We start from the raw sequence: 27,172 nt of genomic DNA on the forward strand, positions 1-27,172 counted from the left end.
TCCAAGATCCTTTTCTGCCTCTGCACTGATGAGAAGGGAGTTCCCCAGCCTGTAGGTATGGTGCTGGTTCTTCCTGCCCAGGTGCATCACCTTGCACTTGTCAGTGTTGAAATCCATCCTATTCTGATCCGCCCACCCCTGTAACCTGTCTAAGGTCTGATTGTAGCCTATTCTTCCGTTCTAGCGTGCCCACATCCCCCCCACATCTTACTGTCGTCAGCAAATTTTAACAGGGTGCTTTTTACCCTCTCATCCAAGTCACTGATGAAGATGTTGAACAGTGCGGGTCCGAGGACCGAGCCCTAAGGAACCCCACTGCCCACATCCCTCCAGGTTGAAAAGGACCCATCCACCACCACTCTCTGGGTGCAGCTCTCCAGCCAGTTGGTGACCCATTTGGCTGTGCTGTGTATCTGCAAGTTCTGTTATTGAAGGGTTTTAAGACCCAGCTAGACAATGCCCTGACTGGAATTATATAGTTGGGGATGGTTCTGCTTTGAGCAGGGGGTTGGACTAGATGACCTTCTGGGGTCCCTTCTAAGTCTCATTTTCTGTGATGCTATTAGGTACTGCTGTGGTGCCTAGAGTTTTCAGTGAGATAGGGGCCTCTTTGTGCTGTTCATATATGTAGCAAGAGACAGCTCTTGCCTAAAAGAACTTAAGCAGACAAAACAGAAAAAAAACAGGAGAAAGGAAATATTATCCCAGTTCACAAATAGAGAAGCACAAAAGGCTATAGCTGTGCTTCAGGAAGGTGCAAAAGCTGACATGTAACTATGCCAGAGCAATCCTGGTGAGTTTAGTGGAAATGTGCACAGAATTTGTTATGCACATGCTTATATAGCTCCTTGTGGCAAAACTTAGGTGTCTCAAGGCCTGATTTGGAGCATTAATTGTAAGACTGTCCATCCTTTCAGAAGGCAGTGGAATTTTGGGGAGTTTGTTCATACTGTATGAATTCCTTCAGGAGCTGGAGCTTGCTGGTGGTGGATGCTAACAAGATAATGAGAATGATCCCCTCTTTATCCTGTGTGTTGCTGAGTTTAGAATGTTGGTGTTTGTTTGAGTTGAGCTGGGTTTAGAATGGTGGTGTATGTGTTAATGAGCTAGACTAAGCATCATAAATAGTGTTTTATGTGTTTTGGAATCAGACAACTCTTTCTGTTTGTTATTCTCAGATTTGCTGGGCACTAGACTTGAAAATGAAGGGGACAATCTCCTGCAAACACAGGCTTGTCTGTGTTATATTTGTGCTGGGAATGTAGAGAAACTAGTTTCATGTTGGACTAAAGCTCAGGATGCAAGCAGTCCCTTGTCCCTTCAGGTTAGTGACCCTGTGAAAAAGATGTTGAGTGTTGTGTGACCTGCTATGGTAACGGTGCTTATGGTAAGTATGTGGGTTTGAATTTGAAAGTACAGACTTTTATATAGGCAGACAAGGTTCTTTGCTTCCTCAGCCTGACAAAGGACATTTGTGTCTGAAAACTTGCTAAGAAGAATTTTTCCAACTATTTGAGTTGGTCTAATAAAAGATATCGGATTTACCCAAAGAACCTTGTTTGCCTATGTCCTTAGACCAGCACAGCTACAACCTACACCCCTGAGACTTTTATATAGACTTTTGCCATAGTTGCTCCAAGCAAGTTTCTTCAGCTTGCAAGTCATTTGTTGCTGTAATAGACGCATGTATTTTTAATCAGATATAAAATATGGACACTGTAGTGCAAAATATATGTGCAGAAATATTTACCTGAATTCCTAAAATAAATCTGGTGCAGTTTTGGATTATGTACTTTCATTATGATGGGCAGTGTATTATTTGAGTTCATAGAGACCTCAGTTTGTTGTCATGTTTTAAAATAGCTGCTTATACAATAGATAGTTTAGAAATTTCAGGGCTTAAAGACATAAAAGACAAATATTCACAGTTGTTTCTGAAAGAGAACTTTTAAAATGGTGGTTATGAGTGGTTTTTAATTTTTAGACTACAGTATGTTGGCTATCGCTGAATTTCTGTTAAGGCAAAGCATTGCACTTGGTGAATCTCTCCTCTCCCACTGCAGAGGGTTGCAGTCCCTCTGTAGTGCATCCTTTTTTAATACAGTACCACCCTATGAAATAAGTTTAATTTGTTCCATGTCCTTTAGATTTTAGTTTTAGAAGTAGTTTACTGTAAAGCCAACTTGCATTGCCACAAGTCAGTATTTACTGTACGTTGGAGAAAGGATGTGGAGTTTTTACAGTCAGAGCAGATAAAGCAAAGCAATCAAAATGCAAATTAAGAGCTTAGACATTCCTAGAATAAAAAGGTTTGACAAGTCGTTTTGGTAATCTGAAGTTCAGCTAGAAAAGCATAACAACATAAAATAAGTTTCTAAAATAATTCTATGCAAGTTATAATTGGGCATCAGTTAACTTTGGTATTGGGGTGCTAGAAATTCTGGAGCCTGTTATTTTAATCATCTTCTGTCACAACCTTCCAGGACTTGATTGAGAAAATAGTAATCCTACGTAAGGCTGTGCAGCTCACACAGGCAGTGGACCCTAATGCTGTTGGGGCTCTATTGGCTGAGAAGATGAGCCAGTATGCAAATCTGTTGGCTGCGCAAGGCAGTATTGCTGCTGCTTTGGCTTTCCTCCCTGCAAACACCAGCCAGGTAAATTGGTTTCATTTTGCTTCCCCCTCTTGCTCACCGAGCCAGTTCAACTGTCTCAAAGGCCTCAGTGTGACATATGCCACATACAAAATTATGTCAATTAAACTCTCCAGTGTCTGTTTGTACTGAGTGAGGTTATTTCTGTATGCATGTCACTGGCACCCAGGCTTGTTTTGGGAACGTGGTCCTTTCAAAAATGAAAAGGAGTTTGGGAAATTAGCTTGTAAAGCCAAGAGACTGCTTTGTAGAACCTCAGTAATGTCTTCCTGTTCTTGAATCCTTACTATGAAATCCCCAGTTTGTGCAGGTGGCCATTGGTTTATCAGTTAATTCGGCAGCAGTATAGGAGTTTCCTTTGGGCAGCAGTATAGGAGTTTCCTTTGGAGCTTAAGTGGCCATCGATGTGGTGGGGGTGGGGAGGGTGGGAAGGGAACTCCTTCAGAACCAGTCACTTGTATTTTTAGCTGCAGACATAGGTATAACATGAACCCCAATTTTTCCCTCCCATTTGTACTTCTGTCACATTTCCCAGCCAGTTCTAAACACAGAATGAATGTACTGAATTTAGGAAATCATCACTGAATCCCATTCAGACACCTGGTCCCTGAACCAATTTTAATATGCACATTTCAGCTGAAGGAAACACACATTCCTATAGAGCAGACTATCCTCTCCCAAAGGGTCATTTGATGCTTTAGCTGATCCATTAGGGCATATCTTCTATGTTGTGGCCAGGAGTGTAGCCATAAAACACAGCCAGCCCGCTTGTTCCTGCTCTCACTGTGCCAAATCCTGGAAATGAGGCAGTGTAGCAATCTCAGAAGAACACTTGAGTATACATCCCAACATTGCTCTCTGTCTTGGGGTGTGAATATTGGCACATGGTCAGAGCAACTGCACAGTGGCTAGTTTCCCTCCTTTCTGGGATCTGTGTGGATGGAGTATACTTTGGAAGCAGCATAGATGAGACCCATCCATTGATTTGATGTCACAGATTCCTTTTGGTGCTGTAATTCATTTGCTGCCATTTACTGTTTGCAGATGAATATTGTGCAGTTGCGGGACAGACTTTATCAAGCCCAAGGAGAACTTCCAGTGGGACCAGAGGCACAAAAGTCACCTTATGAGAGACAATCCATGCCCAAAGGAAGAGTTGGGCCTGCAGCTGGACAAATGCCATTGCCCCAAGTTCCAGCCCAGCAATATTATCAGCAGGTAAATGGTTTTTGTCAGGCAGGCTGAAGCTGTACTCAAATTTTTGAAAAGGATGGATTGTGTCATTTCCTTCCCTTTCCCTTTTGTTAATCTTAACAGTATTCATGCTATTCCCACAAGTCCTTTTAAATCAAAACTCATTTGTGCCACCTTCTTTACTCTTCTTTTGGAAACAACTCTCATGTACCTTGTCAAGAAGCCTAGTTTTGTTGCTATTATTATTACTTTGTATTTTAAAGATTTTAATGCAGCATAGTGCAGTATTAAATATGGCTGCAGAGAATGTTTTAATTTGCCTCATTCTCTGATTTAGCTTCTCTGCTTTGCAGTCTTTGAGACTCAGCTGTATCAGTCACCACACCTTTAGCTAGAGACTGTCTGGCTGCTTTTTCTGGAGCCCATTTTGTGTTAATGAGACAGGCATTCCAGTACAGCAGCAGTAGCAAACTTACAGTATGAGAGATCAATTCTGTTGGCACATGCAGTAAAACAAGGGATGGGCATTAAGAGAGTGGAGGTGCCAGAACTAAGGGGTAGTAGCCAGTACAGCATATAGCACCTCAAACTTCATGCCCCAGTCATGTGATGTGGAAACAGTGTAAGGAAAGCATGTGTGTCACAGATAGGATTGGGATGATGGAGCCAAGAACACTTGGAACATGGATGGATGAGATAAACTAGAAGAATGCCCTAGTTTCACCTTGTCTATGGAGGGAGCTGTTGGGAGTGCAGTAAGGAAGATGAGAAATAAATAAGTAGGATGTCTTTGACATAATGGAGTTTAATGAGGCCCAACATCAGACAGTGTGGGATGGATTTGCTCTTGCTGCTGTAAAAGGGTGTGGGATGTACAGCTGCAGTTGTGCACCCCACACCTGGTAGTAGATACCTCCTGGTTTTAGGGCGATCAGCAGGGTGATCATTAGTAAAACAGCGCTGATCAGGTGGCCTTGCTATATACACCTGTTTTGAACTGTTTCTGTGAGAACTGAAAGCATGTGGACTGGGGGTTGTGTTTGGAGAGAGAAGAGGGAAATCATGCCTACCTGTGGGCTACCTCTTCAAGTCCCAGATGCCAGAAATATGGATGGACCAGTGCACTTTATCTCCCCAGCATTAATGCCGTTGTGCGGAGAATTTAGTATTTGCTGTCTCCCAGTACTTTTTTGTTTTTCGGCTGGGGGTGGGGAGGCCATGTTGTATCATGTTGCATTGCCTCAGGGAAACAATCACTTGCTTCCTTGAGGGTGGGAAAAGAAAGGTAAGGCTGATGGATGAGAGAAGCCTGGCTTTGTTGCGTTACTTCATATAGCAAAGCTTCGGTTGTCTTACAACTGGCTAACCGTAGAAGACATCCTTGATGTAGGATTAAACAGAGGCAACTTTCTTGGGGGGCAGGAAAAAACTTCATTAGATACATGGAAATTTCACAGCACTGAATCTTTTTCTAAATACCATCTTACAAATAATTAAACCAGGTATTTTGTTCTGTCTCTTACCTCCCTTTCTCTAACCAATTGCATTTAGAGGTGATACTTTAATTTAGGAGAATTTAGTCATAATAACCTTCATGTTCTTCTATGGAAAATTCTGTTTCTCCTGGACCTTCGCTTACTTTCTAACCTTTAATGTTAAGAGCTGTGAAAGGAAAACTCTGTTGGTCTATTTAAAGAAAAAAAAAACAAAAAACAATCTTGCATTCAAGTGAAATTATGGTTTTAACACAAACCAACAATTGTGCAAAGGAATTTTTGACCTGAAGGCACTTTGTGTTGAAAGCACAGTTATGTCTTTGCATAATTAACAGGGGCTATTACAGACAGATGTGCAGCAGTAGGTAGACCAGACAGAGCAATATAAAATGGAGCAGTTGAGTCTTTACCTTGAGGTTTGTTCATTTTGGCACTGTTTAGAAAAGCATATAAGCATATGTTAAGTCCATTGTCCCTATTCAGGGTCACAACTGAGCATGTGTTTAACTGCTACTTTCTTGCCATGGTCTCTGATGGAATGTTACACCATTTTTCAGTAGACAAGGAGGAGTTATTGAGCCAAATAGATTATTAAGCCACTCATGCTTATAGGTATTTTGGGTGTTATTAAAAAGCTTATTTTTGTTGTTGTTTGGCTTATAATATAACACAGTCTAGTGCTGCTGTTCATTCTACTAAGATCATTCCCAAGCCAGTAGGTAACTTAGTGTTATGACTTTTACTGTGTACAGAAATCTGGCTTTGTCTCATCTCCCATCTCCCTTCACTGATATGCAGTAAGCAATGCAAAATCGGTTTTTCAGTGTAGCTTCTGTTGCTAAGTAGCACTCAACCTCTGCAGCTGGAGAGAAGAAGTAGATAGACCCCAAGGAAAGTTTTTTGTTGATTTATTCTTAGTCAGAAAGGTAGTGACTTCAGTATGGGGCTAAAGGACTTTGAAATGGAGAGCTTGGATGAGGAAAGATAATTTCATTTCCAGTAGGAGGCTCTGAGTATTCTGTTGTGTGAAGGGGTTAACATTAAGAAAGAAGATTATTATGCATGTGCAATAGCTGAGTTGCAAATATTAACTTCTTAAAATAATATACTTTGGAGTGTCTTAAACTTGAATGAAAGAAACCCCACTTATATAAAGACAGTAAACTTCCACTTACTTGTACATTTATAACTTTCAGGCTCTGGTTTCTGTGCAGCTCAGTGTGACACCTTAGCCTGGGGTGTGTTTTTGTAGCAGTTATGAAAATGTGATAAAAAGGGGTTCTGTAACACTACCACTCTAGCAGGCCTGGCTTCAGTAGCATGTATAATACTGTTCTAACACCACAGCCTGCTTTCCTTCCTTTCTCTGAGCTCTGTCTTTCCTCTGTGGTTCCCTTTTGAAATCAGAACTTCTAACCTCTTTTCTGTTTGTTTTTTGGTTTGCTGTGATAAAGGTTCTTTTTCCTTTTTACCCCCGAACTTGATTTCCTGGCTGCGTTAGAAATGCAGGCATGCTGGATTGTGTGTGTTCACAGAGTTCTCCTAAACCATCTTCGCATCTGGTTTTGTGATACCCTTTAGGGTTTTTTTAAAAATTTTTATTTAGCTTTTAAAAAAATTTTATTTTCCATGATTGGTATTTCTTTGTTCAATTCAGGTTAGAATTGCCCCTACTGTCACTACCTGGAGTAACAAAACTCCTACTGCCCTTCCCAGCCATCCTCCTGCAGCCTCTCCCTCTGACACACAGGTATAACATTCATTATTCCTCTTTGAGCTCCTGCACCATTTCAGTTATTATTCCGTATACAGTTTGTGCGCTTGCTGCAATCTGGTGCTTTTGGGGGAGACAGAAACAGGTTTTCACGTTCAGTCTGATTTTTTTTTTTTTCCACACGAGTCTTAATATATTTCCAAATATTGCTCCAGATGGCTAATTTTGCAAAAGCATCACTCAGCCAGTGCTTAATAAAATTGAGCTCAAATGTTAACTTCCACAGCTTCTGTTTGGCTGTAGGGTAATTCAGGTGTGGCAAGAATTGAGTTTTCTTTCCCCTTTCTCCCTGACTTCGGGATTAAGAGGTTTCACATTAAAAAGAATCTTGTTTGAAAAATCTAGACAGCAGATTTTTGTGACCTACTAAGCATGTATTGGTGCATATTACCTCTTCATTCTATAGATGACTGCATATTTCAAGAATGTCTGCTTCACAGTTACTTATTTAAATGACACTATGTCACTTTGGTTGTGGTTCCCCTTTTTATGGTGCAAAACGTTTGGCTCACAAAAGTGGCAACATGATGCAGGTAGAATGATTAAGATAATTATGGTTTGTGCTGAGTGTTTTTTTTGGCTCGTGATTCAAGTCCTTTAAATGGAAGATTTTACTTTAGCAACTCTTTACAGGCACAAACTAAATCTAATCTTTTTTTCTTTCTCTCTTTCCTGCAATCTTGTTTCCCAGGGAGACAATCCACCACCTCCAGGTTTTATTATGCCAGGGACTGTTAATCCTAACATGCCATCACAGCAGTCCCCATCTCCTGGCTACAGCATGTACTCACAAATTGGGGCACTATCAACTTATCCACAGAGTAAGTAGCAACAACTTCTCTCATCTCTCCCTTGCAAACAGGGGGTTCAAGAGTTTGTTTAGAAGAGCAAGATTGCTAGGGAAACCACTTCTGTTCTTTATATTTAGTAGGGCTGTGCAAAGCTTTGGTCACTGATTCAATTGGTGGAGATTCGACCCAATTTGGCGGCTGAATCTCTGAATCCAATCAGGAGACCCTTTAATCTCTCTGAATTGAATCAGAACCCTCCAAATCAATTTGGAGAGATTCAATGATTTGGACATAGACACAGCTTTAAATATTTTTTCTACATACCTCAAGGTACCAGGTGGCTCATGGATGCTGGGGTGGATGGAGCATCCCATGGGAGCGCAGGGGGTCCCCAGCGCACTCAGTGGTGAACACAGAAGTGGACCAGAAGCACTTCTGGGTCTGCGACCAAGCACACGGTGGGGCCTCTGCGTGCTCCTGTAGGGCACTCCATCTGCCCCACCATCTCAGTGTTCACAAGCCACATCTAGTACCTTGAGGTATGTAGAAAAAAACATTTAAAGCTGTGTCTGTGGCTGAATCACTGATTCTCTGAATCAGCATTGAATCTTCAGATTTGGATTCAGCTGAACTGAATTGGGACAGTGATCCGAATCAGTGAATTGAATCACTGTCCCCTGAATCAGGCTGAATCCAAATCAAATACGGCCCGCTCCGGACACCCCTAGTATTTAGGAAGTTCACACAAGTAGGGAAAACAATCCTCCCTGAATAATCCATTGAAGTCTCTCTGACACCATTTGTGGTCACTCACCATACTAAGGGAAACAGTACTTTCCTGCGTCAGAGGCTTGATGTGGGGACTAAATTATTGTTCTGGAAGTTTCTCAGAGAAACAGACTCTGATCTCTCTAAAATGTTTCCCTTAGTGTTCATTCTGAGTGTGTTTTACAGTTAAAAGTTCTTGTCAAGAAGCAGATAGCCCTCTGATAGTCAGGGGCCTGGTGCCAGAGTAAGTAATTTTCCCTGCTTCCAATAAGAAGTCAGAATAAAGTGATGCTGAGGGTACAAGCACTGGATCATTGTAGGAAATGGCTTGCCACAAAGGTAATTCAAAAGGAAGGGGAAAGGAGGATGTGAATACTTCCACTAAGGAAATCTGAGATGGGTACAGTCTGAAACTCAGCCACAGAAAGGGCCAAGCTACCATCCTTACCTTACACAAGTAGGAAACCCAGTTCATCACCTACTAGCACCAAGACCCATAGCTAGCTCAGGAGAGACCCTACCAATATCAGAAGCTCAAGCTTGCTACACAAGGCAGGCTTCTTTTGTAACCGAGTGTTTTTTGTGTCCAGAAAGCTGTCAAGCTTGTCTGAGGCTGAAGGCTTCCATTCAGATCAAATCAGAAAGAAAGATGTGATCTTAGTCAGGAAGAGGAAATGGGACATCAAAACTTGAGAAGAGTAGCTTTTTCCAAATCTAAAAATATTAACATGATGTGTTTACTAACTAACTCTCTCCCGTTTCTTCCCTTGTGTAGCGTATCAGCCAACCCAGCAGTATTCTTTTGGAACAGGGGGACCAGCTCTTTATCAGCCCCAACAGCCTGCAGTGCCTCCTGCTTCAGCTTCGTACCCTAACCCTTCTCCTAACCCTCCTTACATGCCTTCTGCTTCTCCACATTCCATGCCCTCTCCATTATACCCAGCACAGCCTCAGCCCTCTCCAACAAGCTTGAATCCTGGTGCTTCTTTCCCTCTTCCTTCAACTGGTGCATCCTTCCAGCATGGCAGGCCAGGAGCTCCAGCAACTTCTGTGGCTTATGCATTGCCTACTGGACCAACAGGTACTCTGCCTGCCACCAGTGAGCTTCCTGCATCCCAAAGAACAGGTCTGCGCTTGAAAGGGGGGGGATTGTTTTGCTTTTGTGTGGGTTATGATGTTTGTTTGTTTGCCCAGTGAATAATGAACTAATTAGTATAAAATATTACAGTGCTGTAGTATTAATGAACTGTGTTTCTAAAAATGGCATTATCCTTTTGGGCATCCTGCAGTGGGAAAGCCTTGTCTGCTACAGTTTGGAAGTACTATAGTTGCAGCTTGCGAACTCGGGTGTTCTGGAAGTTGCACCATGCTTCTGAAAGAGGGAACCCTTCTTTAACACCAATCAGCAAAACGGAGTTGGGACTACATTAATATACCTCTGAGACCAGCATGATATGACTGGTGAACCAGTATATAAATTTAAGCAAATTCTGAAGCCGTGGCATGGCCATTGAGCCAAATGCTTCTCTTGTGTCCCAATTTAACCAGTGTAATCCCTCAGTAATATTATTCCTGATTTACAGTGCTTACACACGAAAGGCTATATGAAAACAAGAAGAAAATATTTTTTCATATCCTGATCAACAACAGAAAAATGTGGAGAGGGCAGATTTAAGCCACCAACCAACCCTGCAAAAGGTTAAAGCTGCAGAAGAGGAAGATTATGAAAGGCAGAGCAAGTGTCATGTTTGGAGCTAATTTAATTTAAGAAACCTTTTCTCTTGAGCACCCTCTCAGTCATTGGCTCTGTTTTCCTAATCATCCAGTGTGATGGGATTTAGTGTACTTTACCAATGCCCAAAATGATAATCCTCAGCAGTTTAGAAACGCTTGAAAGTGGTATGTTTTCTGTAAGCTGAGAAACAGCATGTGAATGATGCTAGAATGCATGAGCATTTCTGGGTGTGTGCATGGTAACAAAATGTATCAAGGTAGCACAGGACAAAATAACACAACAAGAAAGGTTAAGCATTCATGATTGGTGTTTTCAGTTTATGCTGCTTTTGTGATTTATTGCATGGTGACCTGTCTCTCTAAAGTGTGTAGTAGAGACCATGGCACTGGTTGAGCAAACATCCTAGTGTCGTGGTTAACAGGCCTCAAAGGCCTCACCATGGCACTCTTTCTTACTGTGTTCCTAGTGAAGACAATGCATTATGCAGGGCATTATTAATGGGATATAGAGCCCTCCAGGTTGCCATGTGGAATCCAACCCAGGTTAGGAGTGACTGAAAGGCCAGTGCTTTTTAGTGATTGATGTGAAACGCATTTGGTCTCGGTTCAGTTCTTAGTGTGCCGTGCCATCTACATGCATGCACAGTAAACCCTACTTGGCACTAATTGGTTACATTGTCCCTTGGTGGAGAAGTCATAGATGAAAGGGCTGGAGACTGAACTGTTTTTTGACATCTCCTTCCCCCTGCAGTCTGTAGGGTTAGGAAAGAGGTGCCCTTGACCCAAGGGCATGGTGTGGCTCCAGGAATGTGGATGAGACAGCATGGGCTAAGCTTGTTTTGCCACTGTTCTGATGACACCTGTTACTTGAATAAACAGGCTTTTGAATGCAAGCCTCTCATTAGAATTACATTCACACACACACATTGTAGGAAGAAGACATCCAGTCTGTCACAGGAAGAGGGGTCAGTTTTGGGACCTGTCAGGGCCTCAGCAGCACTGTAGGGAAATGTGTTTGTAGATGGTATGTCCTAGGGCAGCAATTTTCAACTGTGGTGCCACGAGGCTCCCTCAAGGGTGCCCTATGCATTTCTCCATTAGGGCTCTAATTAGTTGTGTAGCTGTTCACAGTCCAGCATCCCCTACGCTCCATCTGGACACGGGTGTAGGTTAAAAGTGTCCAATCTTCTTTTTGCAGGAAGAGCAGGGCAGGGATGACTGGGAAAGGCTGTGCATCCCAAGGCAGCCTTTCTGCCTGCTTTCAGCAGATACTGGAGCCCTAATACAGGAAAAGTGTGTTCATGGGACACAGATTTTCCTATGCTGGCTGTGCAACAGGCCTAGGGCAGTTCCAGCTGGGAAGCCCTGAGGTAAGCTGCATCAGCAGCCATAGTGGTTCTCAGCCAGGAGTGCTGACACGTTCAGAAGCGGTGGAGGGAAGCGCTAGCTTTGAAAAGGTTGAGAACTAGTATCATAGGGAGACTCTGGATATCTATCGCCTGTATTCTGTCTCTGGGCTGGGTGTCTTTTCCCTAGCCTGTTGGGATAAGGCATCCTTTGCATGTGGGACTGGTGGTGTACAATTTATTTTTTTCGTGTGAGGAAGAAATGATAGTGAAGTGGATAGAGTAGGAGCTTTTGCTGAGTTTCCTAGCCCTGCAGAAGTATAGCAGCATGCATGGTATAATACAGACAGCATGGTCACTGTACTTTCAGATAAATGCAGGGAACAGGAAACTGCTTTAACAGGACTTTTCCCCTCTAATGTACTTTATATGGGATCCCATTATATTTGGGGCATAATAATGCACTTAAGAGATTTGTCACTGTTAAGTTTCTTGTGTTAAAGGTTTCAGTGAACTGTTCCGTAAAGCACTTTCAGAATTGAGGTAAGGTCTCCCAGCTGTGCGCAGTTGAAGTTTTTGATGTGAATGGCAAGAGAAGTCTTGTAGGTTGGTTTCTGGGAGCCATATACATTTTTCCTGGGTTGATTAGATGAATTATTTTGAATTCAAACAGCAGATACTTAAGGAGCTTATCTGTGGGACCCAGCTCATTTGGTTAGTTTTTCTTCTTGTTTGCAATGCATATCTTAGTCCAGTGAAATGTTGGTGCTAGAACATAAATCTATAAAAACCAGGGTTATCATCAAATATGCTTACTAAACTTCAAGATTATTTTCAGATGAACCATAGTAAATCCCCTTCTTTCTTTAAAATAGTATAACTGTTTTTCTGTCCATGGCTACAAGAAAACAGGATTCATCAACAATTATTAGGAGCAACTTGAAATTATGATCTGCTCCATGGGAAAGAATGCAGCCTGGTTTTCTGGGAGGGTAGAGGAGACGTGATTGTGCACATCTGATCGGACAACGTATACCACAAATTAATGCTAGACTTAAACTGGTTTCTTAATTAGATTAGGCACGTCTCAGGTGACACAATCCTCAACTTCTTACAAATACAGGTCAGGTCCTATTTTTTTTTTTTTTTTTTTTAAACATCTGTCATTTTTGTATTTTATCTGCAGAAAATCAGTTTACTCAAGACCAGGCCTCTATCCTGCAAGGTGAACTAGCTACAGCATAACATTGAAATCATTAAGCCACAGCATCAAATTAACTGAATGGTCATTAGTAATGCATGTAAGCCTCAGCATATAGACACATTCAGTGCTATAATGATCAATACATTTTTAATCAAAGTAAGTTTTATAATATCTTAATTAAAAGGTAACAGTACAAATGGAATTTTTAACCACAGAAGTAAATTGGTGCTTTTTTTACTGTACTCTTTTATGAAATGATTGACGGTAGTCATAATGTTGTTTAAAAAAATAATTTCCATAGTATACAGGCTTCCTATCCCCAAACCTTTTGGAAACTAGTCTTCAAGATAGGCAGGAGAACAAAGACCTTGGATATCATGTCATCAAGGGATAGGACTGACCTGTAGTTAGTAAAAACTCAGCTAAAAGAGATTTTTAATTGTTTAATCTGGCCCTTCAGTGTCAGTGGCTATGAAATTAAAAGCTTAAATGCTTGATAAATCTGAAGACAAGTTAATTCTATCCTAAAATAATCCAGTCTGTTACATGAAGATGGATTTGGCATGTGCTAATTAAAAAACTGTGGTGAAAAAGTCCATTGAATTTTTCTTTTGGCCTTTTTTTGGTGGCTTTCTGCAATCAATTCTAATTACTTCAGTTAGGCAGCATTAATGTTGCATTCTAATACACTCTTCCCAATTAAACAGGAATCATGAAAAGATGGGAACAGTTCCTAATTCATGTCAGCTTTGTACTGCAAATTTTGTGGATGCGTAGGAAGTGCTTTTTTTTAAATGAGTTTCAGATTTCTTATGGAAAAATACTAAATAACATGATTTAAAGATGGTTTTGTGCAGATACCTTCTATATTTCTGTTCTTTCATTGTGGTTATAGAAGATACCAGATTCACTAGTCTGCTCCTGTAGACTGTACCCTACTTTCAGGACCCACTCTGTTCGTAATCATGACTTAATGAGCTGGGTACCCCCGGCTGACAGCCACCTTGTATCTCCAGAGTGTACAGATACACCTGGCCTAGGATTTTTAAGATTCCTCTTGCTGTTAGAAGTATCCTTTCTGTTGTTGTTTAGGACTACATCTTATGGCCATTTAATTCTCTCTTGCAATAATCATTGAGGGTAGCAAGATTCAAAAAACATTTTCAGAAGAATTTTATTAACTTTTTTCCCCCCAAAGTTTTTTGGGATACCAGCTGCTGATTTACTTTTATGGTAATATTAATAGGACTCTGATTGATTACATTCTGATTTGTTCTGTTGGAAAATGGACAGAAATGAAACCTTCATAAAATTGCTGACACCATGTTAACTTGCATTGCTTGCATGGCAGGGATGCAAAAGTGTAACTACATTTTTTGCCACATTAAGCAGTTGCCACCATTTTTAGAGGGTTTGCATATGTAAAATCACTCTCCTAGAAAATGGGAGAATGCTAAATAGTTTTTTATGTTGAATCCTAGAAACATTATTTAATGGGGTCAAGATTTATACTGTGTAGGAGGAGGAGAGGGGACTGCTCACCCAAGATGATAAGGTCTTTCCAGCTTAGTTGTTAAACAGAAAAATTACCTAACCTACCTAAGGTACTCAGAACATAAGGACTTTCACTATAATGAATTTCAAGACTTTCTGGATAGTGCAGGGAATATGTGATTTTTACTATAATGGATTTTAATGGTGCATAAATGGAGAAGCCCAGTTTTAGTTAGGTGGTCCCCAACTGCCAGTTTTACAATTATGGAAGAGAGCCAGTTCAATGTGAGAGATGCACATATTGCTGAGGCAGTGAGTTTAGAGGAGTAGTGCAGAAAGTGGACCTCTGGCCCAACTTCTGGGATCCTAGCAAACAGTTAATGTGAGATTTCTTTTCTTGTTGTTGATCTTCCAGGACCTCAGAATGGTTGGAATGATCCTCCTGCATTGAACAGAGTTGCAAAGAAAAAGAAGGTACTGTAAGAGATGGGTATATGACTAGGTAGGACTTGGATGGGCTGCTCTACTGGACAAGACAGGAAGGAACTACCTGGATCAAGTCCAGTCCCTACTAAATTACTTGCAATGCAGTCAAATAGTAGTATTAACTAAAAGTTACAAAAACCATTGTTGGAAGAAGGAAAAGGAAGCGTTACTGCCCAATGCCAATTTAATAGTACCATGAATAACTCTTGCCATTCATTCAGGGAAGATATAACTGTTCACCATATATTGTTTCCTAAAATATGTATGTATCCAAAAGCAATTAAATTTTTGGGGAAGCCATCATGACAACAATACCTTAGGCTGTTTTTGTCTGTGGAAAAGCTGCTGAGTTGTGCATGGGATTTTACCTACAACTAGATCCAGAATTTATGTAAATTCTCAGACCTCCAATGACCTCACATGCAGTATAATTGAGGATCTGGCCCCCAGGTTCTAGTAAAGATAAGCATTGTGATGACATCAACTTCAGTTTTTATAAAAGAACAAGGGTGGGGAATTGGAGCATGATCAGCACAGGGGACAGAAAGTCAATGCTAATAGGCTAGAAAGACTCTTTCAGGCCACTGGCTCAGGCTGAACTTTTATCTGCCAGCAGTCATAGTAGCCCAGGTGAAATTAGGTAGTTGTGATCAATTTTCATGCACAAGTGCCTTTAGCACAAAACCTGTGAGAATCTTTACCATTATGGCATTTTCAGTGGCTAAGGTTTGGAGTGTTCATGGAGGCAAAGCAACAGTAACTTGTACCTCTGCCATGTAGTCTTTCCAATTCAGGATTTGTAAACTTTGCCAAAATGGAGTGGGGAAATTTTCACTGCTCCCCTCTGTGCTGAGCCTGCTCCTGAGTTTTAGAATCCAAAAATGTCAATGTAGTAGGATCTTTTGGATAGGGCTAAGGTTCACAGATAGAAAGAGAGAACGTACCAGTCTACATTATTTCCTGCTGCTAAAAGATGATGCAGTAATAAACACTGATTAGGAAACATTTTTTTAACTTGGATTGTTCTTGTGGTATGCTTTTGTCATCACCATAACTGCTGTAATAGAAACTGATTTTTAAGGATTTTTTTTTTTTTTTTTAAAGTAAGGAGTCATGGACTTTGTCCCCTGTGCCCTATTTTCTGCTGAACAAGACTCCATCAAGAACACCTATGCATTGGTCCTGCACATACTCAGTGTAGTCCAGCATTGGGTTTTAACAAGTTTTGAACTATTTGGTTAAATATTAGTAAATGGTTTTACAAGAATCTTTATTCTTTTAAAGAATAAAGAGAGCCAGTTTTTGCATTGCCTCCTGGAGCTGAGGTATAACTTTTCAATCATTATCCCATGACTAGTGACTCAGTGTTTTGTTTGTTAAGAATTGAGTGCTGTGACATACTTAACTATAAATACAGCTTTTGCCTTTATTCAGTTATGATCAAAACATGTCTCCTCCCACAACATTCAACACTCAACATCTTGGTTCCCTCTCAACATCCATTGTTCCCTCTCAAGGCAAAAAAGCACCAACATTCTCTTTAGGGTTGGTGTTCTATAGTTGTAGCAAAGATCAGCATCCCATTTAGTCACTGTTCTTTCCTCTGTCAAACAATGTCTCTTAACATCTAGGGCCACAAAGAATTAGGCGCTATTTCAAAAACATGCTAATAATTTGATATAATAGAAATATTTTTGTCAGAGGCTTGAATCTCATTTGAATGGTTCATTGTTTGCAAGGCACTCTCCATGGCCTAGGCCAGCGATCAGCAACCTTTTTACAGTAGTCAGCCACAATGATCTGGCTCAGGTCTGGGGCAGGCCAGTGTAAGGTCTTGGCCACCACCACTACTTCCTGCCACTTGGCCACAGCATGGGCAAAGCGTTGGAGCCACAAGCTGAATGCAGCCCACAGACCACAGGTTGCCAACTCTTGGCCTGTGCACTTATAGTGAGCATCTGGGAGAAAGGGACTGCATCTTACATATCTGTATTACTATGGGATATTAAGTAGATAGGATTATTGTACAACAGTTCCTTTTGGGGAAATGATAAACAGCACATGTCAAGCAAACTTTTTATTGCCCTTTCTCCTTTTTTTCCTATTTTAAGATGCCTGATAATTTCATGCCTCCTGTCCCCATCACATCTCCAATAATGAATCCTCTGGCAGATCCACAATCCCAGATGCAGCAACCTCCAACTTCAGCACCACCTGCAGCCCAGGCTGCCTTTCAGCCTTCGCACCTTCCATCGGGACAGCCTGTTTTACAAAACCCTTTCCAGCCTATTCAGCAGCCCCTGGGGCAATTGATCATGCCCCCTGCTGTCTCAAAGCCCAGCACTGAGGGGGCACCAGGAGCCCCAATTGGCAATACCATGCAGGTAAGTGTAACTAGTGTATTTGTTAGATGATATGTTTAGATTAAGCTGATAATACATCTCTTGCACTGTAACTGAAACAAGCCTCTTTCAGTCAAGGTGAGGAGTGTTTACATGGTGGTTTGCTAAATTTAGTAGTTTAGCTAAATGACTTTAAAAACTGCCTTGAGTTAAACAAATGCAGTATTCCTAAGCAGATGAAGCCTGAGAGAAAAGGCAGCATCCAGAAAAGAATCATCCTTTGTTTGTTTCCATTAACCCGGATGTTAATGGATTTATCTCCTTTGTTCAAAAAAGAAGACTACTAATCCCATGCAGGTGTTTACTTTCCTAACTAGAAGAATCTAAGTGTCTGAGTTTTTAACCATCCTCCCCACTCTGAACTTTGTGTTTATAACCAAATGTTTAGTTGCTGATACACTGAATGTAGTACAGTGCTTAGTCTGGCAGCCTAGACAAATGAACAGTATTTCCAAGAATTGTTACAGCTGCCCTGTGAACAGTGCACATCATATGCCCCCTTTTATCTCAGAGACCAATAATACCATCCCCCCAGGGTTATCAACTTCACAGGTATGCAGGCAAGGAGTAGATAAGTGTATTCAGATTGTTAGTAACTTGGATCCAGCTTAGAATTAAAAAAAAAATACACATAACTGAGTAAATACAACCTGCTCACACACCACTTCTTCTTTAGCATGTCCAGTCATTGCCTACAGAGAAGATAACAAAGAAGCCTATACCTGATGAGCATCTAATTCTGAAGACCACGTTTGAAGCTCTCATCCAGAGATGCTTGTTGTCTGCCACTGATCCAGTAAGTCTCTGCATTGTATCATACATTTGTGAGGTAATTTTGTGTCTGACAGTATTATACCATATGTAATCAAATAGACAATGACTCTGATTTATAACACTACCTCCCAATAATTAGAGTCTATAAATGGAAAAAATTGATGGCAACTGTGGATCCTCCTGGATCATGGTGTATGCATAAGGTCCACCTAGACCTTTGATACATATGCCTGGGCAAGAATTCTTGGAGGAGTGGAGGCTGCTCAGAACTTCCATCCTCCCTTTAGGCCACTGCGACAGAATCCAAAGACCAGATGTTTGGTGCCTCCATTGCTGTAGTTGTATAAGAGTCTGGGCATTGAACCCAGGTCTGCTGTAAGGTAGGCAAGGATGCTACCACTGAACCACCAGGGACTCCAAATGAAAAATATATAAATTTATTACTATCTAGTGCCACGGAGTGGGGCCTGCAAGCGGCTGTGAGCTCACTAGTGCCCCCTGCTGTGTCAATTAAGGTGATCCAGCACCCTCTTCTCGCCCGCCACGTCTTTGTTCTTATAAAGTTCAGTAAGGGAGGCTGCCTACTTCCACCCTGGAACGGAGGTAGTACCAGTGCAGTGTCAAGTGGGGTGCTCCAACACCCCCAGCCTTATGGGCAATGCGTGCCTCCTACCTCCCCTTTAGCACGCCCCAAGCCTCGCAGCTATTCCTGGACGTTATTCTGTCCTTGCCCTCTGGCGCCCTCTCTGGGGCCCCTTGGGCTCGTCCCGCCCTGGTGCCCCTCCTCTGGCACCCCTGGGCCTGTCACCCACCTGGCGCCCCTGGGGCTCATCATGCCCCGGTGCCCCTCTCCGATCCTCCTGGGCCTATCACACCCCTGGCACCCCTTTACCAGTGCCCCTGGGCTGGTCACGCACCTGGCGCCCCTTTACCAGCACCTCTGGGCTGGTTAAACAACCTGCACCCCGTTACCGGCACCTCTGGGCCGGTGCTGCAACCTGCACCCCACTACTGGTGCCTCAGGGCTTGCTGTGCCCAGGCCTCGCCCCACTGGGCCTGTCTTGCATTTTTCCCCCACTCCTCACCCTCTCTGGAGCGCCTCGCCCCCTCTAGGGCCTTTGCCGCACTTCCTGTGCTTCTCACCCCCCCTGGGGGCCTGAGCGCCCTTTCGCGCTCTCGCCCCTCTGGAGCCTGTGCGCCCTTTTGCAGCTGGGGCTACAACCCCCACACACCGAGCGCCTCTCCAGCACTCAAAACGCTGTGCCCACTGTGGCACTGCTCAGTGTGCCCCTGCTGGGCACCAGGAACCCCCAAGCTACTGGGGAGCCCCTGTGAGGCCTCCTCACACCCCTACAGCCTCACCCGGTCCTCCGGTTTAACCATAACAAAACCATGAGCCAAGCGGCTACAACACAAACAAGAAGCCTACCAGCTTATAACACAAAGCTTGCACTCACTAGGCTCTTTAGTCATGGCCTTTTCTAGAGTTCTCTCTCTAGTCCATATCCTCAAGCCAGTCTGGTAGTCAGGCTGAAAACATACGCCCGGCCTGCCCGGCTCTCCCACAGAGCTCCTACTCTTGTGGCTGCCAGAAGGGAACTGCCCCCTAGGCTCTTGCCCAGGCTGTTTATAAAGGCCCGGCCTGGCCCTGCCCCCTTCTGGTCACCTGACCTGTCTGGTTGCTGCGGCAACCGGCACCTGAACTGCCCATGCTGATTGGCAGCTCCTTAACCCTATATTAGTCACAGGACACCTCCTTGATCCTGTGACATCCAGGTATAGACTCTAATTATTGTAGGTCTGCCTTGAATTTGTCCCCCTCTGACTGCTGCAGTAGGAAAAAATAAATCTAGGGGGTCAGGTAACCCTTTGCTCTCTGCTTCCCCCCCAGTCTTTTCCCTTGGCAGCTGCTTCCCTCTCCTTACTTTCAGACCCTGCATTCCCTGAACACATAGAAGTGAGAAGCAAATTTGAAATAAAGCATGGCTGTAGAAATGTGCATGTATTACCCATAGACTTAGTTCATCCAGAACTGATGTATGTTACGATTTTTTTTTTTTGAACCTGCTGCAGGTTTTAGCGCAGGTACTCCATAAACACACTTTTGGGCAGCACTTGAGAACTTACTTATACTTATTATAAAAAGTGCATCCTATTAGTCCAAGGCCAGAGGCTCATGGTTTACCACAAAGTTCACTGGGCTGAGCCCCAGCAGAGTCAACAGTATTTCAAACCACAGTGATCCCACAGCTCAGCATTGCTTAGTATGTGTCCTCCAAATAACCCAAAAAGGATCCATGAGTTAATTAGCCCCCACTCATGACTGGAGGTGGTTGTTCTTGTCACTAGTCCTGGGATCCTCCCAAATGAGGTGCAGGACAACCTAATCTGGCTTCACTAATCATATACACCAGGCTGAGTGAACTGTTTGGGGCCCCATTTGGTGATGTTTGTCAGACATTTAAGGGTGGTGAAGAAACGGGAATCACTGGAAATGGGAAAGAGAGGCTCAGCTCAGCTGTGGGAATGAAGAGGAAGTTGAAATGTATGAAATGTAGTGGCTCACAATGACTTTGAAAAGTCAGTGGTGAGGGGAAGGTGAGGGGGACTTCGCTTAATGAGCAGCACCATATGTCTTCCTCATATGGGCTATAGTAACTATCCTTGTGGTCTGTTTCCATCAATGTTTAGCTAGCGTGGGCCGTGTGTGTTATAGTCATACTTAGTGTTGACTGCATTTAATCAACTTTATAGTTGGCTTCCATTGTTGAGTACATGCTGCTTTTGGCAGGAATTTAATGATATACAAGGAACTCTCACTAAATAAATTGTCTATAATTATAAGATGAGGGGCTTTTTTCCCCCATGCCAATTTGGGAGGAGACCTTCTCATGTATATGAATAAATATGGTAATTAGTGGGACAGGGTGGTGACTGTGTATTAATCAGTGATAATATTCCCTCATTAGTATAGTAATTTTTCAGTCCAAAGAATTCCAGAAAACTTCACAAACTCAAATTTATACACAGGGCCCCACATGCCACTGTGACACCACTGCTCTGAGAGTGAAGTGTAACAGCTGTTCAGAAACACATAGCAAGAATGTAAAATGGGAAACAAGCAACTAGGGGTGAAATCCTGATTTCACTGAAGCCTGGGGTTAAACACTCCCATTGAATTCATTGAGGATTCTGTCCAGGATCTTTTGTTTGATGTAGTGCTGAACAGCCTGACTGTCTACGGGGCCAGTTTCCAGGTCTCCATAACTTTTCTTTCTGGGGGAGTAGGGCAAGACAGCACCACTTTTTAGGGAGAGAGGGAGGGAAGAGAAGAATTCCTTTTGTCACACAACATTAAGCTCCTTCCATGCTAGTGTTGATGGGCACTAAATGGGACTCCCTTGTCTTTTTCCAACTGGAAGAACTGGGCTTGCTTTGGGAGTGGAGTGAATTCTGCCCCTGTCTCCATTAAGGGTTCTTTTCCTGTCTCTTCCCATCGTACACACACACCTGTGAAGTATCCCCTACACTAAATTAATCCGTACACTAAATTGATTCTGTATGTCATGTTTCTATTTTGCTTGCTTAATCAGCTCCTTTAACTGGGAGCAAGAAACACCATCTGCCAATGTAGATACTAGTATCAGCCTCTTGAGTCTGAGATAGTGAATGGAAGCACCAGATTATTCACCAGTTCTCAATAGTTGACATGCACTTTGTGAGAGCAAACAGAAAGAAAGTTTGTAACTTAGAGACAGGGAAGGACAGTGTTCAGTCAGCATTAAGGGAACCATAAGAATTGGCAGGGAATGTCATTTCTGTCCTCTGAAAATTGTCGAGCTTACAAATTGTGTCCAGTCAGAATCGGAATGAACCCTTCTTACAGACAGTGCTTACCTCCTCTCACAGTGGCTAGGCAATTGTGGGCAAGGGAGGAGGAGCAGCTGACCAGGGATGGGTGTGTTCTTTACCTCCGTACACCCTATGGCACCCTTAAAAGGATCTTGCAGCACCTTGGGTGCTCCAGTTCCCCAGCTGAGAATTACAGCTTTAAGGAAAATAGTGTAGAGGGGAGGCAGCTAATAAACGATAATAAACTCTTTGTCCTCTTCTTCCCACTATCATGACTTCTTCATTAAAAAAGAGTTAAATTCATATTCTGTCACCAACACCCTTTTTTTCCCTTCCTGTATCAGAGACATTTTTTCTAGTATATCAACATAGTCATTTGTTTATAAGTCCCGTAGACTTTCTTGGGAGCAATAAATATCCCACCATGTAGTAGCAGGAAAAGCATTTTTGTTTCCATCCATATATTTGTGGGCAGATATTAGCAGACTCTACCAGGACCTGTTGTTCTAAAATTGATATGGTCAACAGGGGCTTGGGAGTCAGGAGATCTACTTCCAGTTGTCCCAGTGGCTTGGGTGATAGCTTCATGCTGTTTACTGAACATACACATTCACTCCATCCCTTTGGTCTTCAATTCCCCCCAACCTGGAAAATGAGAATATTACCACATCCTGTTAAGTGCTTTGAAACTAGCATCGCAAATTCTTGTCTGAGAGACCAAGTCATAAGAGGCATTTCCTTCATCCACTCATTTTGAGATCCCATTTTTTGTCTCCTTTAAATCGTGGGCTACTATACAACATCCCACCAAACTGATGCTGAAAGGTGCTAGTGGGAATGATGATCTCTGATGCTTTTGCCATGTGAAGCAGTCACATTTTTAATCTCTGCCATTCCTCAACCATCCATTACTCTTCAGATCTCTGCTGGAACATACCGTTAGACTTTTTAATTCTCTCTCTGCTATTATTTAACTCAAGAATGCATTCTGACTCAGTGAAATGTATTATGTGCATATATGCATACGCCATATTTTCTGATGTATAAGATGCAGAATTTTTTTCCCCTGAAAAAAGAACTCTATACAACGAAGATGTGTAACAATGAATGCATGAAATCGGTATAATAAAAGTTGGCTAAAATTCAATACATTTTATATTAAAACTTTCACCCAGAATCTTATCCTTTTTGGGAAGAGTGCATCTTATATACATATATGTGTCTTATTCATTGCAAAGTAAAGTATGTTGGTTCCAGAAGGTTCTTGCAGTGGCCAGGAGAAGAAATGCCAAGATCTTTCCACAACAATGCTCTCTTCTGGGGCTGTTGGCTTATTTTAATTCATGTTTCAATTGTGGCAGCACACGTAATGTTCTATTTAAAACCTTATAAATAGCAGTTTATACTTTGATTATTCTTGTGTAGAAGCTTATATTTTTACAGCTGTTGGCAAACCTCATCTGGAATGAAATTCACTGTCCCTCTCCCCTCAATGGTGTGATGATCTTAGTGGCAAATGATGAAATTCCACCCCATCCCTGGAGTAGAAACACAAATTTCCCCGAGGTGAAAGAAAAACCATTCTAAGAAATATTTTACCACTGCTGTGGCAAAATGACCACAAATGTGTTTGTAAATTGTCTTCTCATTGCAAACGCACACTAGGTACAAAAGGTGTTTTGTGGGGGGTTGGGGTTTTGTTTTTCTTGTGATAGGGAGGGCTTAATTTTCAGAGTTGCAATCAGAATTTGTTTGCAAAAGTACCTATTTCTACTCTTAATAGCCTTCAATTAGAATAGGTTCTGAATGAGCAAACTACATTTCTTCAATTTTTGTCCCTTGTTACTGCCTATTCCTCAGCCCTCTTCATCATGTCTGGTTATTTTAATCTTACTATTATTTTTATGTATCTGAAAAAAAGTATTTCCCAGTAACTGCAAAACCAAATTTTATAATGTCAGCAACGTCTGTGGTGACAGGTACTCATCAAACAGTTTGAAGGTGCTGTATAATGAAAACAATGCTAAGCAAGGAATCTCAGTTTCTGCTATCCATTTATGTAGTTCCTTTTGTAGCTAAAACCTTTCATCAAATTAAAATCAGGACTGTTTTCCTCAATCAAATATTGTTCAATATCTTCATTAAGTACTTGGAGAATAGAATTGAGCATATCCTTAATAAATCTGTGGACAACGCCAGGTTGGGTGGAGCAGCAGACACTTTAAAGGAGAAGATTAAGATTCAGAGTGACCTTGATAAATAATAAAAATGGTTTGAAATAAACAGTATGAAATTCAGTAAGGACAAGTGCAAAGTACTGCACTTAAGAAGGAGCAATCAAATGCAGCAATGTTGCAAAAAAGGACATGAGATTTCTCAGGGATTGCAAGCTAAATTAGGAGTTAACAGTGTAATTTTGATGCAAAAAAAGCTAATAGTGTACTAGCATGTATTAGCAGGAGTGTTTGCAAGTCGCAAGGAGTGCTGCTTCCACTATCTAGCACTGATGAGGCTCACCTGGAGTACTGAATCTAGTTGTGAGCTCCACAGTCCAAGAAAGACATGGATAAATTAGAAAGAGTCCAAAGAAGAGCAATAAAGCTGATAAGATGTCTAGATGACATACCATGTGAGGAAAGGCTTGAGAAAGTGGGATTGTTTAGTGGGGAAAAGAAAAGACTAAGGGAGGATTTTACAACAGTCTTCACAAAATAGGTTGTTAGGAGAATGGTGATCAACTGTTTTCTGTATCCAGAGGACAAGACTAGAAGTAATGGTCTGTAACTGAAAAACAGAAAACTTACGTTGCGTGTCAGGAAGACTTTTCTAACTCTTTTAGTATTTGACAAAGTCGGTTGTTGCCTATGACAGCTTATGTCTCTCTGAACCAAGCACCGCACTGCCCTATCTTCTGCCTGGCTTCAGACTAGTGTAACTTGCCACCTCCAAACTCAGAGGGTTGGTAAACACCAAAACAACAGTTTACCTAGAGTTTGAGCAAGGAGTTGGACAAGATTGACCTCCTAAAATCCCTCTTGCCCTGCTTATCTATTATTCCTATGTTGTTCTACTTTCTTTTCTTTTCTGTTACAGCAAACAAAGAGGAAGCTAGATGATGCAAACAAGCGTCTGGAGTTTCTATATGACAAACTTAGGGAACAGACAGTAAGTCTTTTGGGGGGCGGGGAGGGGAAGGGTATTACTTTATACCTGTTGCATTTTATAAGTAGGATGTGTATTGTGCTAGTAGTGACCCTATAGTGCAAGGTATTGGGTAGATCTATAGTAAGTGTCCCAAAGAGCTGATTGACCATCTTGTCTGTTTAGTCTAAGGAAATAACATCCCCATTTTACAAAAATGGCACAGAAAGGTAAAAACCCAGATCCTCAAAGGTTTTTAGGTACTTAACCAATATTGAAACCAGTGGGACCTAGATACCCTTGAGGATCCAGGCCTAAGCAATTTTTTCAAGGTCACTTTGGCAGAACCAAGGATTGACCATGTATCACCTGAATACCAGTCTGGTACCTGAACCACAACATTTTTCTTTAACAGCAAATATTTGTTTCCATTTATACGTGGAATAATTCCAGGAGAGCTGCCATACCTGAAAATAAATGAAAAACTGGGTAACTTAATTCCACTAATATGATTTATTCAGCATAGTATTTAACATTGGTACTCCAAGCTCATGGAGATAAGATATCAAAGTGACATTGAAATCTCATGTGGGCTTTTCTGCAGTGGTAGAGAATACAGGCTTTCATTCATCTTCCAGCCCTCCTCAGCAAAGTTTTCCAGACAATTTTCCCCCCTAATATTCTGGTGATTAATTGAGTATTTCCCCCACCCTGCTCTTAATGACAGCTCTGGGGTCTATTGAAATCAATGAAAAAAGACTTCCATTATCTTCACCAAATTATGGTCCAAGCCTATGATGCTTTAGCTTGCCATTTCTGATGGATGATCCAGGTTTCCACACAGTCATCAGTTTGAGGTCCAACTTCGGCTAATTCAGTCTTCTGCCTTCAGTGCTTTTCTTTCTGCTAAACATTTTTGTCTTGTTGGTTTCATTACAGCTTTCCCCCACAATCATCAATGGCTTGCACAGCATTGCAAAGAGCATTGAAACGAGAAACTACACAGAGGGACTGAACATCCACACTCATATTGTCAGCACCAGCAACTTCAGCGAGACATCCGCCTTCATGCCAGTGCTGAAAGTTGTGCTTACCCAGGCCAATAAGCTGGGTGTGTGATGTGACCTCCTGACCTTTGCGAAGCTTATGATGTCACTTTTTCCAAAGAAGTGCATTTCTACAATAATATGTGCAAGACATGGACCAAGTATCAGTCCCTATAGCATGTTGCGGTAGAAATCTGATCCATGGCATTAAACCATTCCTGCAGAATATTTTCACCTTAGAATGGCCATTGTGCCCTGGTGCTTTGTTTTTATTTTAATCTTTTATCATCCCTAATGATTCCTGTCTACAGATGGTGTATTTAATGGATTATGCCCCATATTGTCCATTTTAAATGCATGCCTAACTGCTAAACAGTGGCTTTTAATATACAGGAGTACCCTACAGTGATCCTACTCCTATCAAAGAAGATGATAGATCGTGTATCAGACTTTCAAACAAATTCTGTCCCTTACCTCCCTCCCTGTCATTCCTTCATATCCACCAGATTAAAGGGTCTGATCCTGTTTTAAGTGTATTTGGTCTTTCATTTTTTTTAGAACTACCTTCAGTTCAGCCCAATAAAATTTAGATGTTGAACAGCTTAATTTTGCACTGGTTTAAATAAGAAAAATAAAAACTAATGTGGTATTTTCAGTAAATGTTAATTTATTAAATCGTTTGTTCTGAAATGAAGCTTTGGGAGCTGAACATGGAGCTAAAGAGGAGCATTTTCCATCCCACTGGAAAGTGATGGACATGTTTTCTCAGTGTTCAGGATATTGCAGAGCATCTTACGCAAAAGAAGAATTAAAGTTCTAATCAGAATTTACGTTGAGACATATTTGCATTTCCCTGAAAGGCTTAGAAGAACATTGAGAAACATCAACATCCATTTTTTAATGATTTCACCTCTTAGCTTATAAAGTGACCTGAGTTGCAGTCTAGAGAGTTGGACATTTAGCACAGAAACAAAGGTAATTTATTTTTCCTTTAGACCCCTGAATTTACAGGTGGC

The 27,172-nt window shown here is 41.8% G+C and overlaps 1 protein-coding gene across 12 annotated transcripts in view; it reads left to right on the forward strand.

The window, feature by feature from the left end:
- SEC31A (SEC31 homolog A, COPII coat complex component) overlaps nucleotides 1–26,692 on the forward strand; it is a 71,425-nt gene extending 44,733 nt beyond the window's left edge. For 3 of the 12 annotated variants that reach the window (XM_019552731.1, XM_019552733.1, XM_019552727.1), the window contains 12 exons: nucleotides 1,179–1,324; nucleotides 2,484–2,657; nucleotides 3,699–3,872; nucleotides 7,002–7,094; nucleotides 7,810–7,939; nucleotides 9,453–9,803; nucleotides 12,944–12,982; nucleotides 14,871–14,929; nucleotides 17,053–17,325; nucleotides 18,020–18,139; nucleotides 25,063–25,134; nucleotides 26,050–26,692. In XM_019552731.1, coding sequence (XP_019408276.1) covers nucleotides 1,179–1,324; nucleotides 2,484–2,657; nucleotides 3,699–3,872; nucleotides 7,002–7,094; nucleotides 7,810–7,939; nucleotides 9,453–9,803; nucleotides 12,944–12,982; nucleotides 14,871–14,929; nucleotides 17,053–17,325; nucleotides 18,020–18,139; nucleotides 25,063–25,134; nucleotides 26,050–26,229 — 1,811 coding nt within the window. In that variant the 3' untranslated portion in view covers nucleotides 26,230–26,692. The remainder of the gene's footprint in view (nucleotides 1–1,178; nucleotides 1,325–2,483; nucleotides 2,658–3,698; nucleotides 3,873–7,001; nucleotides 7,095–7,809; nucleotides 7,940–9,452; nucleotides 9,804–12,943; nucleotides 12,983–14,870; nucleotides 14,930–17,052; nucleotides 17,326–18,019; nucleotides 18,140–25,062; nucleotides 25,135–26,049) is intronic. The other 9 variants (XM_019552735.1, XM_019552736.1, XM_019552729.1 and 6 more) reach the window with 8 other exon arrangements.
- Nucleotides 26,693–27,172: the final 480 nt, after the last annotated feature.

Source organism: Crocodylus porosus, unplaced genomic scaffold (assembly GCF_001723895.1).
Source record: "Crocodylus porosus isolate Cpor-Errol unplaced genomic scaffold, CroPor_comp1, whole genome shotgun sequence".
NCBI lineage: Eukaryota > Metazoa > Chordata > Crocodylia > Crocodylidae > Crocodylus > Crocodylus porosus.